The sequence below is a fragment of the Mustelus asterias genome, unplaced genomic scaffold (genome assembly GCF_964213995.1).
Source record: "Mustelus asterias unplaced genomic scaffold, sMusAst1.hap1.1 HAP1_SCAFFOLD_210, whole genome shotgun sequence".
In the NCBI taxonomy this organism is placed as follows: Eukaryota; Metazoa; Chordata; class Chondrichthyes; order Carcharhiniformes; family Triakidae; genus Mustelus; species Mustelus asterias.
The window spans coordinates 35,629-56,200 of NW_027590197.1; the positions used below are offsets into that span (position 1 = coordinate 35,629).

The 20,572-nt window shown below is 44.9% G+C and overlaps 2 protein-coding genes across 3 annotated transcripts in view; one reads left to right on the forward strand and one right to left on the reverse strand.

Annotated features, from left to right (window-relative positions):
- Positions 1-20,572, forward strand: part of LOC144485652 (uncharacterized) — a 71,063-nt gene that overhangs the window by 17,180 nt on the left and 33,311 nt on the right. The window contains exon 3 of the mRNA XM_078203751.1: positions 5,966-6,543. Coding sequence (XP_078059877.1) covers positions 5,966-6,543 — 578 coding nt within the window. The remainder of the gene's footprint in view (positions 1-5,965; positions 6,544-20,572) is intronic.
- Positions 18,257-20,572, reverse strand: part of LOC144485689 (uncharacterized) — a 259,005-nt gene continuing 256,689 nt past the window's right edge. For both annotated transcript variants that reach the window (XM_078203804.1, XM_078203803.1), the window contains exon 2: positions 18,257-19,797. In XM_078203804.1, coding sequence (XP_078059930.1) covers positions 18,940-19,446 — 507 coding nt within the window. In that variant the 5' untranslated portion in view covers positions 19,447-19,797 and the 3' untranslated portion in view covers positions 18,257-18,939. The remainder of the gene's footprint in view (positions 19,798-20,572) is intronic.

Here is a 20,572-nt window from a genome sequence, read left to right on the forward strand (position 1 = left end):
TTTTATATTTGGGTCTGGGGGATAATGTTCACTGTTTTATATTCGGTTTGGGGGATAATGTTCACTGTTTTATATTCAGGTCTGGGGGGAGAATGTTCACTGTTTTATATTCGGGTCTGGGAGATAATGTTCACTGCTTTATATTCGGGTCTGGGGGGGTTAATGTTCACTGTTTTATATTCGGGTCTGGGGGGGATAATGTTCACTTTTATATTCGGGTCTGGGGGGGATAATGTTCACTGTTTTATATTCGGGTCTGGGGGATAATGTTCGCTGTTTTATATTCGGGTCTGGGAGATAATGTTCACTGTTTTATATTCGGGTCTGGGGGATAATGTTCACTGTTTTATATTCGGGTCTGGGGGGGATAATGTTCATTGTTTTATATTCGGGTCTGGGGGATAATGTTCACTGTTTTATATTCGGGTCTGGGAGATAATGTTCACTGTTTTATATTCGGGTCTGGGGGATAATGTTCACTGTTTTATATTCGGGTCTGGGGGGGATAATGTTCACTGTTTTATATTCGGGTCTGGGAGATAATGTTCACTGTTTTATATTCAGGTCTGGGGGATAATGTTCACTGTTTTATATTTGGGTCTGGGGGGGATAATGTTCACTGTCTGGGGTTTGTTCGCTCGGGTTGATTCTGCTGACGGTGCATTCTCGGTTGTCAGAGCTCTCATTAAAAGCCCTAATTTCCAATCAGTGACTCAGTTGTCTCTGATGGGATGGGGAATCAGAGTGGGGGTAATGTGCTCATGAACAGCGATGGGTTGGAATGAGTATAAAATAAACCCGGACTGCACCAGGTAATTGTGAGAACATTAAAACCATCACAAAAAATCATAGCACCATGTTGGAAAACAGAATACTTTGGCTCAATCTTTGATCAATTTTGTTTGATTCAATATTTTGAGTGGCTTGTTGGATTGCTGGTTATTTTCTAACGGCAGCTCAACACCATCATTTTGACCATAACTCGGCCCTGGTGACTGCTGCATTTTTCCAGCACCTTCTGTTTTAATTTTAAGTGGAACCTTAATATCTGCTTAGTACACAGGCCAGTTTATCTTTCCAGGGGTGAGTGTGTCTGAGAGGTATGCAACTGGAAAACATTTTCCATTCATCTCCTATCTTGCTGCAGTATATAGATATTGTTCTCACTCTGCCAGCAGGGCTGTGGGATTAATTGGATAGATCTTAAAGACAGCCCGACTGGGCAGGATGAGCCAAATGGTTTCCATCTGTGATGTATCATTCCATAAAACATTCAGCATCAGGAGAAAGAAAATGAAAGAAACCAATCTCTGTGGGATTTACCCAACCTGTGTGAGCACCTTCAGGGGAGCAGAGAGAGCCCTTCCATACCCTTGACTTTCTTGTGGATCAAAACCTCAGCTTTGAATATATTCAATGACCTGCCTCCAATCCTCACTGGTGAAGACAGAGTTCCAAAGATCAACAACCCGCTGAGAGAAAAGATCTCTCTTCATCTTCATCTTAAACCAGTGGGAAAAGTTTTTAAAACTCGGGGTATTCCCACAGGAGAGCACTGGTTTAAATCAATTTTAGAAGTAGAGAATGGCAGCGCACAAATTCCGAGGAATGCATTTTTAAAAATTAATTGATCTTCATTGAACAAGATAATTTCGTACTATCGTCTTTGACAATGACGCCGTTAATTCCCAGGTGCCCTTGCGGGTGTGAAAGTGTCCTCTTCATTCCACAGGAGCCTATTGCGCAGGCGCAGTGCTATGTCTCGCGCGTGCGCAGTGTCACTTTGCCCGGAGTCCTGCGAGTGCGGGAGACGCTTTTATCCCCAAGTGAGTCGGTGGGGCTGCGGGAGAAATGGAACCGGGAGTCGGGGGAGAGAGGGAGTGAGCTATGGCTTCACAAACATCCGCTGTAGGCCGCACGGCCCGAATAAGATCCTGCAGGTCTCGGGTTTACAGCTCCCAGGCGTTTATCCCGGGAACAGGCCCCGGTTATCGGCCGCCATCTTGTTTCAGCGGGGAAGGAGAGCGCATGCGCTGCTGTCGGTTATGGGTCACAATGGGCGTGGTTTCAGGGGCTGGTTCAGAACCTCGATCTTCAGAGGGACAATAGGTAGCAGGGCGCATGCGCAGCTATCCAAGAACAGGAGCCAGTCATTCGGACCATCGAGCCTGCTGCATCATTCAATAAGATCATGTCTACTTTGCTATCCCCAGCCCTTCCATACCCTTGACTTTCTTGTGGATCAAAACCTCAGCTTTGAATATATTCAATGACCTGCCTCCAATCCTCACTGGTGAAGACAGAGTTCCAAAGATCAACAACCCGCTGAGAGAAAAGATCTCTCTTCATCTTCATCTTAAATTTGAGATCCTTTATTTTTACTTGATTTCCACACCAGAGGAAACATCCTCTCAGCATCTACCTTGTCAAGCACCTTATATCATATGAATCATAGAATCCCTACAGTGCAGAAGCAGGCCATTCGGCCCATCGAGTCTGTACCGATCGCAATCCCACCCAGGCCCCATCCCCACAACCCCATGCATTTGACACTAGGGTCAATTTAGCATGGCCAATCCACTTGACCCACACATCTTTGAACTGTGGGATGAAACCGGAGCACCTGGACGAAACCCACACAGACATGGACAGAAAATGTGCAAACTCCACACAGACAGTGACCCAAGGCTGGAATTGAACCTGGGACCCTGGCACTGTGAGGCAGCAGTACTAACCACCATGCCGCCCTTAAATTCCCAGATGTTTCAATAACTTCTCAGTCTTTTAAACTCCAATGAGTACAGGCCCCAGCTGCTCAACCTGAAAGATAAAACTCCTCATTTCAGGAATCAACCAACTGGATCTTCCCTGAACTGCCTCCACTGCAATTTTGTCCCAGCTAAAGTAATTCTGTGCCAGGTTAAAGGAGGAGAGAATGTTTTGAATTTCTGTTCTGGACAGATGTTGATGGATTTTGGAAACTCCTTTTACAGGGGGTTAGAAGGGGAGGATTTACTCGCAGCAAACTCAGACCAAAAGAAATGTTTGACTGTCTTGAATTTCTAACCTTGAATTACACCGATAACTTTCCTCATTTACAGGGACACGATTTGAAGATTGCAACATTTTTCCCGGACACCAATCTCTCTGAGATCTTTTCAGCTGCAGCAGATTTTAAAATTGAAAACAGTGAAATTGTCTTGAGGTGAGTGTTAGTGAGCATTAATTTAAATTTAGAGCATGCTCTGATTCCATGGATTCGGGCTATTATGACGCCTTCACCATGGATGGGGAGGCAATGGTGCAGTGATAGTGTTATTGGATTAGTAATACAGGGATCCAGGCAATACACTGTGAACCCTGGGTTCGAATCCCACAACGGCAGATGTTGAAATTTGAATTCAGTACAAATCTAGAACTAGAAGTCCATTGATGACAATTGTCGTAAAAATCCATCCAATTTAATAATGTCCTTTTAAAGAAGGAAATTACCACTTCCCCCAGCAATGCAAGCCACTCAGTTCAAGGGCAATGAGTTGTAGGCAATAGATGCTGATGCAGCCAACACATAGAGTCATAGAGCAATACAGCACGGAAACAGGCCCTTCGGCCCAACTGATCCATGCCAACCATGGTGCCCTCCCAGCTAGTCCCAATTGCCCATGTTTGGCTCATATCCCTCTAATCCTTTCCAATTCATGTACTTATCCAAATGCTTTTTAAATGTTTAAACCTGCTGTTTAAACCTGCCTCAACCACTTTCTCTGGCAGCTCATTCCATGTACACACCACCCTCTGCATGAAGAAGTTGCCCCTCAGGTCTCTTTTAATCTTTCCCCTCTCATCTTAAACCTATGCCCTCCAGTTTTCAATTCCCCTACCCTGGCAAAAAGACTATGTGGGTTCATCCTACCAATGCCCCCCATGATTTAATACACCTCAATATAGTCACCCCACATTCTCCTACATTCGAAGGAATAAAGCCCTTGCCTGTCCAACCTCTCGTGATCACTTAGGCCCATTAGTCCCAGCAACATCCTCATAAATCTTCTTTGCACTTTTTCCAGTTTATCAATGTCTTTCCTATAACAGGGTTACAAAAACTGTACACAATACTCCAAGTGCAGCCTCACCAACGAATAATACAGCTATAACAGAATGTCCCAACTCCTATACTCAGTGCCCTGACTGATGAAGGCCAGTGTGCTAAATGCCTTCTTCACCACTCTGTCTACCTGTGACATCACTTTCAACGAACTATGTACTTGTGCTCCTGGGTCCCTCTGTACTCCTGGGTTCCTCTGTTCCTCAACACTCCCCAGGGCCTTACCATTTACTGTATAAGTCCTACCCTGGTTTGACTTTCCAAAATGCAACACTCACACTCAAGACCATAAGACATAGGAGCAGAATTAGGCCAATTGGCCCATCGAGTCTGCTCCACCATTCAATCATGGCTGATATTTTTCTCATCACCATTCTTCTGCCTTTTTCCCATCACCCCTGATCCTCTTATTAATCAAGAACCTATATATCTCTGTTTTAAAGACACTCAATGACCTGGCCTCCACAGCCTTCTGCGGCAAAAAGTTCCACAAATTCACCACTCTCTGGCCGAAGAAATTCCTCCTTATCTCTGTTTTAAAGGATTGTCCCTTTAGCCTGAGGTTGTGCCTCTGTACTCTGTATTATCTGTACTAAAATCCATTTGCCAATCATCGACCCACTTCCCTAACCGATCAACTGATCAAGATCCCCCTATAATTTTTGATAACCTTCTTCGCTATCAGCGATACCTCCTAATTTAGTATCATCTGCAAACTTGCTAACCATGCCTTGTACATCCATGAATGAATATTTTAACGGCCATCCATTTCTCTGTTTCACCTCTGCCCTCCCTGATCAGCTCTCTGACATTGTCTACCTTCCTCTGCCTCTAATAATGGGTGTATTTTAACGATTATTTTGGCAAGCTATGTCTTGATGTTTTTACCACTTCACAACTCTATTCACTGCTGATTTACCAGCTTAGTCTTACAATGTTCAGGAATTGTTTCTCTTCCACTGGAGATCATTTCCCTTCCACTTCTGAGCTTATATTGACCAACAAAATCAGATACATTTTTATTCCCTGTAATTCATTCTGCCCACCCTGAAACGTTAATCTTCTTTCTGTCTAAAAGGATGGTCTCTTTCCAAATGTTCACAATTAAAGGGCAGGAGATGGCTGACATTTAAGGGGACAGAAGGTTAATATAGGACAGAGATATGTCTAGTGTTATTATATGGTACCCAGATTAAATATATTATTTATGTTTCTGTAATAAAATACATTTATTATTATTTCTTGCATTGTAATATAATGCTGCAGCGATGTTATACATTTCGAGCCATAACGTCATTACAGCACAGAAGGAATCCATTTGGTAACTCGAGTCCATGCTGACTCTCTGTATAACATTCCAGTCCCATTCCCACTCTATATCCCCATTCTCCTGAAAGTTTATTTCCTTGAAGTGCCCATCCACTTTCATTTTTAAATAGAATCCTGTTCTGAATTTCTATCCTGCACTGACACTGATGATATGTGTAAACTCATTTTACAGGATATTGAAAGAGGAATCACAGGCCGAAATCTCAAATGTCACATCAGATCTGACAGAGTCATATCCCTTGGGAGCTGAATATCATCGGACTTTGAATCTAGAAGGAGAAATGATTGTCCAGTCTGTTGATTTGAAAAGATTTCAAACATCAGTGTGACTGGAAAAGCACCAACACACTGCCACACTCGAGTGAGTGTGTTCCAGCGCACAAACTAAAGAGCTTTAACCAGTTACACAGCCTGAATAAATATCACATCATTCACAGCAGGGAGTGACTGTACCCTTGTTCTGTGTGTGGATGAGGCTTCAACTGATTGTCCACCCAAGACAGAGGCAAGGATACCTGCACCATGGAGAAACCATGGAAATGTGCGGACTGTGGGAAGAGATACAGAGTCCCATCAGAGCTGGAAGCTCATCGGCGCAGCCACACTGGGGAGAGACCATTCACGTGTTCTCAGTGTGGGGAGGGATTCACTCATTTATCCAGCCTGCGCAAACACCAGCGAGTTCACACTGGGGAGAGACCGTTCACCTGCTCTCAGTGTGAGAAGGGATTCACTCGGTCATCCCACCTGCAGACACACCAGCGAGTTCACACTGGGGAGAGGCCATTCACCTGCTCTCAATGTGGGAAGGGATTCACTCGGTCATCCCACCTGCAGACACACCAGCGAGTTCACACTGGGGAGAGGCCATTCACCTGCTCTCAATGTGGGAAGGGATTCACTCGGACATCCCACCTGCAGACACACCAGCGAGTTCACACTGGAGAGAGGCCGTTCACCTGTTCTCAGTGTGGGGAGAGATTCACTCAGTCATCTGCCCTGCGGAGACACCAGCGAGTTCACACTGGGGAGAGGCCATTCACCTGCTCTGAGTGTGGGGAGGGATTCACTCGGACATCCCACCTGTTGAGACACCAGCGAGTTCACGAGTGATTCCAGGGGTTGGATTCTGCTGTTATTGTTTCTGCTCTCAATTACATCCAGGACTGCATTTTGTTCATTCTCACAGTTGGTCAATGGGGAGGGTCGGAGGGTTTCTTTCTGCTGGACTGGCCGGTCTCACAACTGCCTCCAGTGGGCTGATGCTCTTTGAGTCTTGTTGCGAATACCCGGTTTTAAATTTCACACGGATCACAGAGTGACAGGGTGTGAGGAAGTTAAGAGTCACTATTTCTGTTTGAAACCCCCTCAAACGCCCATCCCATTTCCTTTGTAATTGTTTATTGTCTCCACTTCCTCCACCCTCGTAGGCAGCGAGTTCCAGGTCATTACCATTCGCTGCATCAAAATATTCTTCCTCACATCCCCCCTTCCTCTCTGACCCAAAACCATAAATCTGTGTCCCCCCTCGTCCTTGTCCCGTCAGCTAATGGGAACAGCTTTTCTTTGTCCACCTTATCTAAACCTGTCAGAATCTTGTCCACCTCTATCAAATCTCACCTCAACCTCCTTTGCTCCAAGAGGAACAACCTCAGCCTGGCATTTGCAATAAAGTACAAACTAACAGAATATGTTAATCCCTGAAATCAAATGGGAATGTTTAATTTCTGTTTTAAAGATATTGTGAATATATTGTCCTGGACAATAAAGGAATTGGAATAACTCACCTTGGGTGTGTTGAATGGAATATATCAATCTGGAACCCACCAACAGTTAGTGAAAGTCTGGAATGTGTAGCTGGAAATCCCTCCCTAACAGCACTGTGGGTGTACCTACACCTCAGGCATTGTAGCAGTTCAAGAAGGCAGTGTTGGCGCTGATCGTGGCCAAGGCAGCTACATACAGCCACATATTCTGTTATAATTGAAGGACTGCAGATTGAATGTGAGGCATTATGGGACTGGACTATCTTGACCACATTCCTGTGACTGCTCAGTTTCTGCAATCATGGACCATTAAAGCTGCTCAGCAGGGCCCTGACAGAGGACCTGGTGAGAATATTTACTCAGAATGAGCTCGAATTAAACTGGGGCGGCACGGTGGTACAGTGGTTAGCACTGCTGCCTCAAAGCGCCAGGGACTCGGGTTTGATTCCCAGCTTGGATCACTGTCTGTGTAGAGTTTGCACATTCTCCACGTGTCTGTGTAGGTTTCCTCCGGGTGCTCCGGTTTCCTCGCACAGTACAAAGATGTGTGGGTTAGGTGGATTGGCCATGCTAAATTGCCCCTTTGTGTCAGGGGGACTAGCTAGCGTAAATGAATGGGGTTATGGGGACAGTGTCGGTGGGATTGTGGTTGGTGCAGACTTGATGGGCCGAATGGCCTCCTTCTGCACTGGAGAGATTCTATGAGATTATTGCAGGACCGGCTGGTGTTCAGCGGCTGAGGAACCTGGAATCTGTAAAAATGGGGTCTGACTAATCAACAAACGGGGGTAGGTAGCTGACTAAGAAGTTAAGAAGTGTTCTCAGGCATGTTTAAATTATTTTATCATAAATTTGTGATAAGAACTGTGAGGGACTTGTGACCTGATAGTTGGTGAAGTGACGGTATACTCCAAGTAGCACTGGACTGAAAAGCAGATCTCTGAGAGTAGATTCTAATGGTTATAATCCTACCCAAGCATGGCCAGTGAAAAATCAGAGTGGGGACCGGACAGGTCTCTTACCTGCCATTTGGAAACTAAGAACAAGAAACTTATCGATTAAAATTATGAGAGAATAGAGGCAACCTTTCGAGTCTGGATGACACTTCATAAAAGCTCTTATAAAGGGTCATCCAGATTCGAAACATTGGCTCTATTCTCTCTCCACAGATGCTGTTAGACCTGCTGAGATTTTCCAGCATTTTCTGTTTTTGTTTCAGATTCCAGCATCCGCAGTATTTTACTTTTTTGATAAAATGATTAGTTCTGATTGGAATCCCCACAACTCTACCGCAAAACAGAGGGAGTGGTGGCAAAGGGAGAAAAAGGATCAGGATGATAAAGTCTGGGTTCTGATTCTCCGAGCCCATGTTGAATGAACAAAATGAGTGAATCAGTTTATAAAGAACAGAAGTTACCCATCCCTAACAAAAACTGATCAAATTAAATAGGTTGAGGAATATAACAAAAAAATTAATAGATGAAGTTTAAAACCATTTGTTTTGTTTTAATCTTGTGTAAAGTGATGTAATTGTGTGCCAAGTTTTTGCTGCTCACTCCCCATCCCTTTAGGTTCTGTAGAAAAGTTAACCCTTTCAGCAGACAGTTCATTTGTTTTTAAATCACTTGAAAACTCGTGTCTATTTTAGTTCATAATTGAAGATTTATGGGAATTGGCTAAGATGGGCTTTTTACATGTTTTAAGTATAAAAAAGTGGTCTTGAGAAGGCAATTTGGTAGAGAGAGGTGGAGGGAGAGATGTTTACAGAGAGGTGTGGAGAGCTGTTGGTTTTACAAGTTATCCATGTTTTTGGAGCAGTCACTTCATGTCCTGGTCTGAGAGGGATGGAGAGAAGTCTGTTCAATTGTTAAAGTTAAACTTTCTCTATTAACTGTTAATCAACACTCTGTTTTTTATCTTTCTGACTTGTTACATTTTTAATGATTAATAAACTTTCTGAATTCACCATTTAAAGTATTCTTTCTTGCCATATGGTTAAGTCACTGGAACCTGGTGTGATTTACGATTAGGGAGGTTATTGTAAACAAGAGAACCTCATAAATCTTAGTTCAAATAAATCAAAGTTCTGACAAATGGAATGTTATCCTTTATTATTCCGGACAAATGTGAGGTAATGCATTTTGGAAGGTCTAATACAGATAGGAAATATACAGTAAATGACAGAACCCTTAAGGGTATTGATAGGCAAAGGGATCTGGGTGTACAGGTACACAGGTCACTGAAAGTGGCAATGCAGATGGAGAAGGTAGTCAAGGAGGCATACGGCATGCTTGCCTTCATCGGCCGGGGTATTGAGTTTAAAAATTGGCAAGTCAGGTTGCAGCTTTATAGAAGCTTAGTTAGGCCGCACTTGGAATATAGTGTTCAATTCTGGTTGCCACACTACCAGAAGGATGTGGAGGCTTTGGAGAGGGTGCAGAAAAGATTTACCAGGATGTTGTCTGGTATGGAGCGCATTAGCTATGAGGAGAGGTTGGAGAAACTTAGTTTGTTCTCACTGGAGTGACAGAGGTTGAGGGGGGACCTGATAGAAGTCTACAAGATTGAGAGGCATGGACGGAGTGGATAGTCAGAAGCTTTTTCCCAGGGTGGAAGGTTTAAAGGAGATGTTCGAGGCAGATTTTTTACAGAATAGCGGGTGTTTGGAACTCGTTGGCAGGGGAGGTAATGGAAGCGGATACAGTAGTGACTTTTAAGGAGCGTCTTGACAAATACATGAATAGGATGGGAATATATATGGTCCCCGGAAGGGTAGGAGGTTTTAGTTAAGTTGGGCAGCATGGTCGGTGCAGACTTGGAGGGCTGAAGGGCAGAATTTTGCCTTTATACTAATTCTTGTTGGATAAGGACATCAAAAGTATCGGGTATAACACGAGAACGCAACACAAACAGATCAGCCATGATCTAAATAAACGGTGGAGCCGACTCAAAGGGCCAAATGGCCGACTTCTGCTCCGATGTCGAATGTTGGTCACAAATTCCTGAGAATTGTGAAACAAGACTGGAAGATTCGCCTTGCTTGTGTTAGTGGGAAAATGTCCAGGAGAACCGTCTCTGTGAAGGACAGTTCTGGGATTAAAGGTTGCCAGACTGGAAAAGGAGGAGTAAAGAATCACTTTGGGCTGGTTTTTGGAGAAAGTATGTCAACATTCCAAGGCAGAGTAAAATATATCCATTGAGTGGATATTTAATGGTGTTAAGAGTAAAAGGGCAAAGTTTAATTGTACAGTTTAAGGGCGATGTTCCCTATAAAAAAGTGTTTAGTCATTGTTGCCTCCAGTTTGTTGGAGTAAACATCAGAAAACTTGAAGTTTTGTCATGTGAATCTTTAATTTGTTTACCGAACAGTTCATTTAAAGCCACACGTTTCGACTTCCCATTTGAGCCTGGGGCACCTTTCTGTCTCTCTATTGCTCGTGTTAATGACAGCCAGGCGACGGAGCTGAGGGCTGAATTTAGCCAAGAATAATGGGGCCTGCGCCCCAGTCAGGACACTGCCATGGGCGTCGCACTAATAGAGAGACAGGAAGCTGCTGGAGGACTGAGTGGGAAATGGGCCTCCAACCAATTGTTATATCAGTCATTCAGAACTAAAGAGAAACCTGTCTCTTTAAATACATATACAGGGAAGAGGCTGCACTGAAATCTGTTCCTTTTAACCTGCACAAAAGCAGGAGGCTGAGATTGACGGGCTGCAGGAGTCCATTCAGCCCGTCATGTCCCTGCTATCTCTTTGCAAGAACTCTCTGATTCATCCAACTGCTCTGTTCTTTCCCCACAGCCCTGCAAATTCTTCCCTTTCAAGTCTTTACCCTTTGGGAATATACTATTGAATCTTTCAAGCAGATCTGAACAACTCGCTGTGTCAAAAAATAAAATCCCATCTCCCCCTCTGGCTCCTTTGCCAATTACCTTAGAGGGACTCACTTTCTGTTAAAGAGCCTGCCAACCCCTCTCACCCACTTTCCCTAAAGTGCATCAATCTCATCAGGAAAAGTCCAGCAAAATCAAATATTTTTACTGATAAAAGTTTATTAATGAAACAGAACATGGTTAAAACAAACAGAAAATGACTTGAGGATCAAAGACAACCAGAGTAAAAGGATGTTCACAACGTTCTGGACCCAAATGGTTTATCTTTAATTCATATGTAGCCTGTTCCCTGCCCTCTTTGTGGTAAAGGCAGAATTCTCTGGATAGTAAATTTAAAAAGAAGTTTATTGAATGAAAAAGGTTTACTGAATACGGTGGTACAGTGGTTACTGCTGCCTCACAGTGCCAGGGACCCGGGTTCAATTCCCGGCTTGGGTCACTGTCTGTGCGGAGTCTGCACATTCTCCCCATGTCTGCATGGGTTTCCTCCCCGTCCTCCGGTTTCCTCCCACAGCCCAATGATGTGAAGGTTAGGTGGATTGGCCATGCTAAATTCTCATTCAGTGTACCTGAACAGGCGCCAGAGTGTGGCAACTAGGGGAATTTCACAGTAGCTTCATTGCAGCGTGAATGTAAGCTGACTTGTGACTAATAAATAAACTTTAAGACATTGACTTTTACAGCTTCATGCGGGTGATCAGTCTGTAGAAGAGTAACCCTCTCTGGCTCCTTCTTTGACAGTAATTTCCTTGGAACTCAGCCTTGGGAGGCTTCAGAATTTGGTTCACAAGGAAAACCTTCAGAACCTCTACTTTTATCCCCAAAGTGACCGTTACTGGTGGCACGGTAGCACAGTGGTTAGCACTGCTGCTTCACAGCTCCAGGGTCCCGGGTTCGATTCCCGGCTCGGGTCACTGTCTGTGTGGAGTTTGCACATTCTCCTCATGTCTGCGTGGGTTTCCTCCGGGTGCTCCGGTTTCCTCCCACAGTCCAAAGATGTGCGGGTTAGGTTGATTGGCCAGGTTAAAAATTGCCCCTTAGAGTCCTGGGATGCGTAGGTTAGAGGGATTAGTGGGTAAAATATGTGGGGTGGGATTGTGGTCGGTGCAGACTCGATGGGCCGAATGGCCTCCTTCTGCACTGTCGGGTTTCTATGATTACCACACGTCAGAGTTGGGCCTGTTGTAACATGACAATTGGTCAATTTGGTCTCCAGATTAATTGAATTGGATCCGCAATTACTGACACCACTTTCTCTTATTATCTTAGACAGGAATACAAGAGAACTGGTTCATACTATCCCTTTATCTGATTCTATACAATACCCTTATTCACACAGTTTCAAATGTTGAGGCTAATCAGAGCTTGAAGATCTCTCTCGCCAGTACACTATGCCAGCTGCGGCACAGTGGTTAGCATTGCTGCCTCACAGCGCCAGGGATCGATTCTCGGCTTGGGTCACTGTCCATGTGGTGTCTGCATGTTCTCCCCGTGTCTGCCTGGGTTTCCTCCAGCTGCTCCTGTTTCCTTCCCCAGTCTGAAAGACGGGCTGGTTCAGTGCATTGGCCATGCTACATTCTCCCTCAGAGTAACCCGAACAGGCACCAGAGTGTGGTGACTAGGGGATTTTCACAGTCACTTCATTGCAGTGTTAATGTGAGCCTACTTGTGACACAAATAAATAAACTTTAAAAATGTATCTTCATTGCACATTCGTTACATACACAACAATTAAGATTTTACATTTTAAAAGCAAATAAAAACTCAGTCTTTTACTATAACGACTGATTCATTAATTGTAACTCAATTCAGGGTCACTGCTTATTCAATCACCATGATGCCCCCTCCGTGGCCAATTCCTGAACGCCCCCCCGTGCACATCCACCCTCCTTGGCAGAGATTCACCCCCCGCCGTCCCCCCCGATCACCCTCCCCCCCCATACAAAGCTCCCCCCTTGGCATCCACCCTCCTTGCATAAGCCTCCAGTCATTATAAATACCCCTCCACTAAGCCCCACCCCCACCCATCCCCTTGGCACTGCCCATGGTACATTTATGGTACTCAACTGGGCACTGCCAGGGTGCCAGGAGGGTACTGAATGTGGCACTGCCCCATGGGCACTGCCCCTGACCACCATGGTGGCTTCAATGGCCTCCGATCCCACCCCCCCCCCACACCCCCAGTGTGGCCCAAGCACCTGGTCCCCGCTGGTGAAGACCAGTAGTGATTCTCGCCGATGTGACGTCTCGCCAGTGAGGGGGGGAAGCAGCCATGCTGAACCCACCAATCACATTGTAATGTAGGCAACTCTGTGCAAATAACCTTCACTCACTTTCTGGGAATGAAGCCGGCAAAACACGGGCCGGGAAGATAGCAATCCTTTAGTCTCGCACGCTATCCTCCTGGCTCACCGGTCTAATCGAGCGGCGAGTCAAGCCGGTAAGATCGCCCCCTGTATCTTTCTTTCACACTCAGACTGAACAATCAGCCTTATTCTTGAGGCAGATTTCACAGAATATAATGTCCTCTCGCTGATCAAAATGAAAGAAGAAATTCTTAGTTTAAACAATTCCTGCTCGCTACACAGATTCCACAAGCATTGAGGTGAATACAGTGTGGTCACAACAAAATGACAACAATACAGTTCAGTAACAACAAACTTTTTTAAACTTCATCTTTTTTTAATTATATTCCTCAACCTAATTATTTTAATTTGATCAGTTTTTGTTAGGGATGGGTAACTTCTGTTCTTTATAAACTGATTCACTCATTTTGTTAATTCTGCATGGGCTCGGAGAATCAGAACCCAGACTTTATCATCCTTATCCTTTTTCTCCTTCTGCCACCACTCCCTCTGTTTTGCGAGAGGGTCGTGGGGATTCCAATCAGACTGAATCATTTTATCATAAAAGTAAAATACTGCGGATACTGGAATCTGAATAAAAACAGAAAATGATGGAAAGTCTCAACAGGTCTGACAGCATCTGTGGAGAGAGAATAGAGCCAATGTTTCAAGACTGGATGACCCTTCATAAGAGATCTTCTGAAGTGTAATCCAGACTCAATGTTGGCTCTATTCTCTTCTCATTGTATCGATATGTTTCTTGTTCTTAGTTTCCAAATGGCAGGTAAGCTCTGGTTTTTCACTGGCCATGCTCGGGTAGGATTATAACTATTAGAAGCTATGCTCAGAGGTCCACTTTTCAATCCAGTGCTACTTGGAGTATACCGTCACTTCACCGATTATCGGGTCACAAATTTATGATAAAATAATTTAAATAATGCCTGAGAATGCTTCTTCACCAACTACCTATCACCGTGTGTTGATTGGTCAGACCCACTTTTTACAGATTCGGGAATCTCAGCCGCTGAACACCAGCCGATCCTGGAATAAGTTTAATTCTAACTCATTCTGAGTAAATATTCTCACCAGGTCCTCTGGCGGGGCCCTGCTAAGCAGCTTTAATGGTCCGTGATTGCAGAAACTGAGCAGTCACAGGAATGTGGTCAAGATAGTCCAGTCCCACAATGCCTCACATTCAACCTGCTGTCCTTCAATTCTAACAGAATATGTGGCTGTATGTAGCTGCCTCGGACATGGTCAACCCCAACACTGCCTTCTTGAACTGCTACAATGCCTGAGGTGTAAGTACACCCACAGTGCTGTTAGGGAGGGATTTCTCGCTACACATTCCAGACATTCACTGGACTGTAGGTGGATACCAGATTGATATATTCCATTCAACCACACCCAAGGTGAGTTATTCAAATTTCTTTATTGTCCAAGACAATATATTCACAATATCTTTAAAACAGAAATTAAACATTCTCATTTGGTTTCAGGTATTAACATATTCTGTTAGTTTGTTCTTTATTGTCAATGTCAGGCTGGGGTTGTTCCCCTTGGAGCAAAGGAGGTTGAGGGGAGATTTGATAGAGGTGGACAAGTTTCTGACAGGTTTAGATAAGGTGGACAAAGAAAAGCTGTTCCCATTAGCTGATGGGACAAGGATGAGGGGGGTGCAGATTTTGGTTCAGAGATGCAGGGGGGGATGTGAGGAAGAATATTTTGATGCAGCGAATGGTAATGACCTGGAACTCGCTGCCTACGAGGGTGGAGGAAGTGGAGACAATAAACAATTACAAAGGAAATTGGATGAGCATTTGGGGGGCTTTCAAACAGAAATGCTGACTAAATATCTCTTAACTTCCAGCCTGGGCTCGATTCCCGGCTTGGGTCACTTGTGTGTGGAGTTTGCACATTCTCATCGTGTCTGCATGTGTTTCCTCCGGGTGCTCTGGTTTCCTCCCACAGTCCAAAGATGTGCAGGTTAGGTGGATTGGCCATGATAAATTGCCCCTTAGTGTTAGGGGGACCAGCTAAGGTAAATGCATGGGGTTATGGGGATAGGGCCTGGGTGGGATTGTGGTCTGTGCAGTCAATGGGCCAAATGGCCTCCTTCTGCACCGTCGGGATTCTATGATTCCTAACACCCTGTCACTCTGTGACCCGTGTGAAATTTAAAACCAGGTATTCGCAACAAGACTCAGAGGGTATCAGTCCACTGGAGGCAAAGTCATGAGACCGGCCAGTCCAGCAAAAAGAAACCCTCCGACCCTCCCCATTGACCAACTGTGAGAATGAACAAAGCGCAGTCCTGGATGTAATTGAGAGCAGAAACAATAACAGCAGAATCCAACCCCGAATATCACTCATGAACGCGTTGGTGTCTCAGCAGGGCAAATGAAGCTCTGAATCCCTTCCCACACTGAGAGCAGGTAAAGGGCCTCTCCCCAGTGTGAACTCGCTGGTGTGTCCGCAGGTTGGATAACTGAGTGAATCCCTTCCCACACTGCGAGCAGGTTGCGAATACCTGGTTTTAAATTTCACAAGGATCCCAGAGTGACCGGGTGTTAGGATTCATAGAATCCCGACGGTGCAGAAGGAGGCCATTCGGCCCATTGACTCTGCACAGACCACAATCCCACCCAGGCCCTATCCCCATAACCCCATGCATTTACCTTAGCTGGTCCCCCTGACACTAAGGTGCAATTTAGCGTGGCCAATCCACCTAACCTGGTTTCTCCCCGGTGTGAACTCGCTGGTGTCTCTGCAGGATGGATGAGTGACTGAATCCCTTCGCACACACATAGCAGGTGAACAGTCTCTCCCCAGTGTGACTGCGTCGATGAGTTTCCAGATCAGATGGGACTTTGAATCCCTTCCCATAGTCCCCACAGTTTCTCCATGGTGCGGGTGTCCTTGTGACTCTACAAGTTAAACAATCAGTTAAATCTCACACAGAACAGTCTCTCCCGCTGTGAATGCTGTTATATTTTTTCAGGCTGTGTAACTGGTGAAAGCTCTTTCCACACTCAGTGCACTGGAACACTCTCACTCGAGGGTGTGTTTGTGTCTCGGGGTTTTTCCAGCCACACTGATGTTTAAAATCTTTTGAAGCAGAAAGAACATGGAAACATTTCTCCTTCTAGAGTCAAAGGTCGATAATATTCCAGTCTTGATTATATGATATATTATATTATTATGATTATATTATTCAGATTCTATGATTCCGATTTAAAAACAAATGAACTGTCTGCTGAAAGGGTTAACTTTTCTACAGAACCTAAAGGGGTGGGAAGTGAGCAGCAAAAACTTGGCACACAATTACATCACTTTACACAAGTTTAAAACAAAACAAATGATTTTAAACTTCATCTATTAATTTTTTTTGTTATATTCCTCAACCTATTTACTTTAATTTGATCAGTTTTTGTCAGGGATGGTAACTTCTGTTCTTTATAAACTGATCCACCTATTTTGTTTATTCGACATGGGCTCGGGAATCAGAACCCTGACTTTATCATCCTTATCCTTTTTCTCCTTCTGCCACCACTCCCTCTGTTTTGCGGGAGGGTCGTGGGGATTCCAATCAGAACTAATCATTTTATCATAAAATACTGCAGATACTGGAATCTTAAAAATAACAGAAAATGCTGGAAAATCTCAGCAGGTCTGACAGTATCTGCGGAGAGAGAATAGAGCCAATGTTTCGAGTCTGGATGACCCTTTATAAGAGCTCTTATGAAGTGTCATCCAGACTCGAAAGATTGGCTCTATTCTCTAATCATTTTAATCGATAAGTTTCTTGTTCTTAGTTTCCAAATGGCAGGTAAGAGACCAGCCCGGTCCCCACTTGAGCTCTGATTTGTCACTGGCCATGCTTGGGTAAGATTATAATCATTGGAATCTACTCTCTGAGATCTGCTTTTCAGTCCAGTGCTACTTGGAGTGTACCATCACTTCACCGACTATCAGGTCACAAGTCCCTCACAGTTCTTATCACACATTTATGATAAAATAATTTAAACACACCTGAAAACGCTTCTTAACGTCTTAACCTCCCCCCGTTTGTTGATTCGTCAGACCCCTTTTTCACAGATTCCAGGTTTCTCAGCCACTGAACACCAGCCGGTCCTGCAATAATCTGATTGAATCTCTATAGTGCAGAAGTAGGCCATTCGGCCCATCAAGTCTGCACCAACCACAATCCCACCGACCCTATCTCCATAACCCCATGCATTTACCCCAGCTAGTCCCCCTGACACTAAGAGGCAACTTAGCATGCCCAATGCACTTAACCTGCACTTCTTTGGACTGTGGGAGGAAACCGGAGCACCCGGAGGAAACCTACACAGACATGGGGAGAACGTGCAAACTCCACACAGTGATCTAAGCTGGAAATCGAACCCGGGCCCCTGGCGCTGTGATGCAGCACTGGTAACCACTGTGCCACCGTGCTGCCCCAGTTAATTTTAACTCATTCTGAGTAAATATTCTCACCAGGTCCTCTGTTGGGGCCCTGCTAAGCAGCTTTAATGGTCCGTGATTGCAGAAACTGAGCAGTCACAGGAATGTGGTCAAGATAATCCAGTCCCATAATGCCTTACATTCAATCTACAGTCCTTCAATTATAACAGAATATGTGGCTGTATGTAGCTGCCTCGGCCGTGGTCAACCCCAACACTGCCTTCCTGAACTGCTACAATGCCTGAGGTGTAGGTACACCCACAGTGCTGTTAGGGAGGGATTTCCAGCTACACATTCCAGTCTTTCACGAGACTGTAGGTGGATATCAGATTGATATATTCCATTCACCCACACCCAAGTTGAGTTATTCCAATTCCTTTATTGTCCAGGACAATATATTCACAATAACTTAAAACAGAAATTAAACATTCCCATTTGATTTCAGGTATTAACATATTCTGTTAGTTTGTTCTTTATTGTCGATGTCAGGCTGGAGTTGTTCCTCTTGGAGCAAAGGAGGTTGAAGGGAGATTTGATAGAGGTGGACAAGATTCTGACAGGTTTAGACAAGGTGGACAAAGAAAAGCTGTTCCCATTAGCCGACGGGACAAGGATGAGGGGGACACAGATTTATGGTTTTGGGTCAGAGATGCAGGGGGGGAAGTGAGGAAGAATATTTTGATGCAGCGAATGGTAATGACCTGGAACTCGCTGCCTATGAGGGTGGAGGAAGTGGAGTCAATAAACAATTACAAAGGGAATTGGATGGGCATCTGGGGGGTTTCAAACAGAAATAGTGACTCTTAACTTCCTAACACCCTGTCACTCTGTGATCCTTGTGAAATTTGAAACCATGTATTCGCAACAAGACTCAAAGAGCATCAGCCCACAGGAGGCAATGTTGTGAGACCGGCCAGTCCAGCAGAAAGAAACCCTCTGACCCTCCCCATTGACCAACTGTGAGAATGAACAAAATGCAGTCCTGGATGTAACTGAGAGCAGAAACAATAACAGCAGAATCCAACCCCTGGAATCACTCGTGAACCCGTTGGTGTCTCAGCAGCTGGGATAAAAGACTGAATCTCTTCTCACACACAGAGCACGTGAACGGCCTCTCCCCAATGTGAATTCGCTGGTGTGTCAGCAGGCTGGATGAATCACAGAATCCCTTCCTACACTGAGAGCAGGTGAATGGCCTCTCCCCAGTATGAAATCGCTGGTGTCTCTGCAGGTGGGATGACTGAGTGAATCCCTCCCCACATCGAGAGCAGGTAAAGGGCCTCTCCCCAGTGTGAACTCGTTGGTGTTTCCGCAGGGTGGATGAACAAGCGAATCCCTTCCCACACTGAGAGCAGGTGAATGGTCTCTCCCCAGTGTGAACTCGCTGGTGTCTCTTCATGTTGGATGAGTGAGTGAATCCCTCCCCACACTGAGAGCAGGTGAATGGCCTCTCCCCAGTGTGGCTGCGCCGATGAGCTTCCAGCAGAGAGGGGGCTCTGTATCTCTTCCCACAGTCCCCACATTTCCATGGTTTCTCCATGGTGCAGGTGTCCTTGCCTCTCCCTTGGGTGGACAATCAGTTGACGCCTCGTCCACACACAGAACACGTGTACAGACTCTCCCTGCTGTGAATGGTGTGATATTTATTCAGGCTGTGTGACTGGTTAAAGCTCTTTAGTCAGTGCACTGGAACACTCTCACTCGAGTGTGGCAGTGTGTTGGTGCTTTTCCAGTCACACTGATGTTTGAAATCTTTTCAATTCAACAGACCGGACAATCATTTCTCCTTCGAGATTCAAAGTCCGATGATATTCAGCTCCCATGGAATATGACTCTGTCACGTCTAGATGTGACGTTTGAGATTTCGGCCTGTGATTCCTCTTTCAATATCCTGTAAAACAAGTTTATAAAAGTCATCACTGTCAGTACAGGATAGAAATTCAGAACAGACAATTCTAGTTTCTATGGAACATTCTTTCCTATTTCAGTCCCAAAAAGCTGTAAATCTCCATCCCACACACTCTCCCTCCATTCTCACTCTGCTGTATCTAATATTCACCCTCCCAATTCTCCTGAAGGTGCTGATTGAGGCTGATTGACAGATCCGTGCTCACTGCTTCCTGTCCTGGACACTGAGACCATAACAAATAGGAGCTGCAGTCGGCCATTTGGCTCATCGAGCCTTTTAAACTATTCAATGAGATAATTCGTTCATCTACCTCAGCATCATTCTCCCCACACTAAACCCATATCCCTTGATCTCCTCAATATCCAGAAACCAATCAATCTCTCTCTTGAAAATAGTTGATGACTGAGGCTTCACTGTCCTCAGGGGTTGAGAATTCCAAATCTTCACCACATCCTTGAGTGAAGAAATCCCCTCACATCTTAGCTTTTGCTCCATCTTCTTGTCTGTTCCCCATAACTCTTGACACCCTTGTCAGTCAAAGATCTGTCTAACTGGAATATATTCAATGATCCTCAGCCTCCACTGGTCCCTGTGGAAGAGAAATCCAAAACCTCACAACCCTCTGAGGGAAGGGATGTCTGGAAATATATAACGTAGCTACAGTTCCATATTACAAGATATTCAGATCCCAACAAATATGACTCTGTCTAGATGTGACGGTTGAGATTTTTGCCTGCGATTCCTCGTTCAATATCCT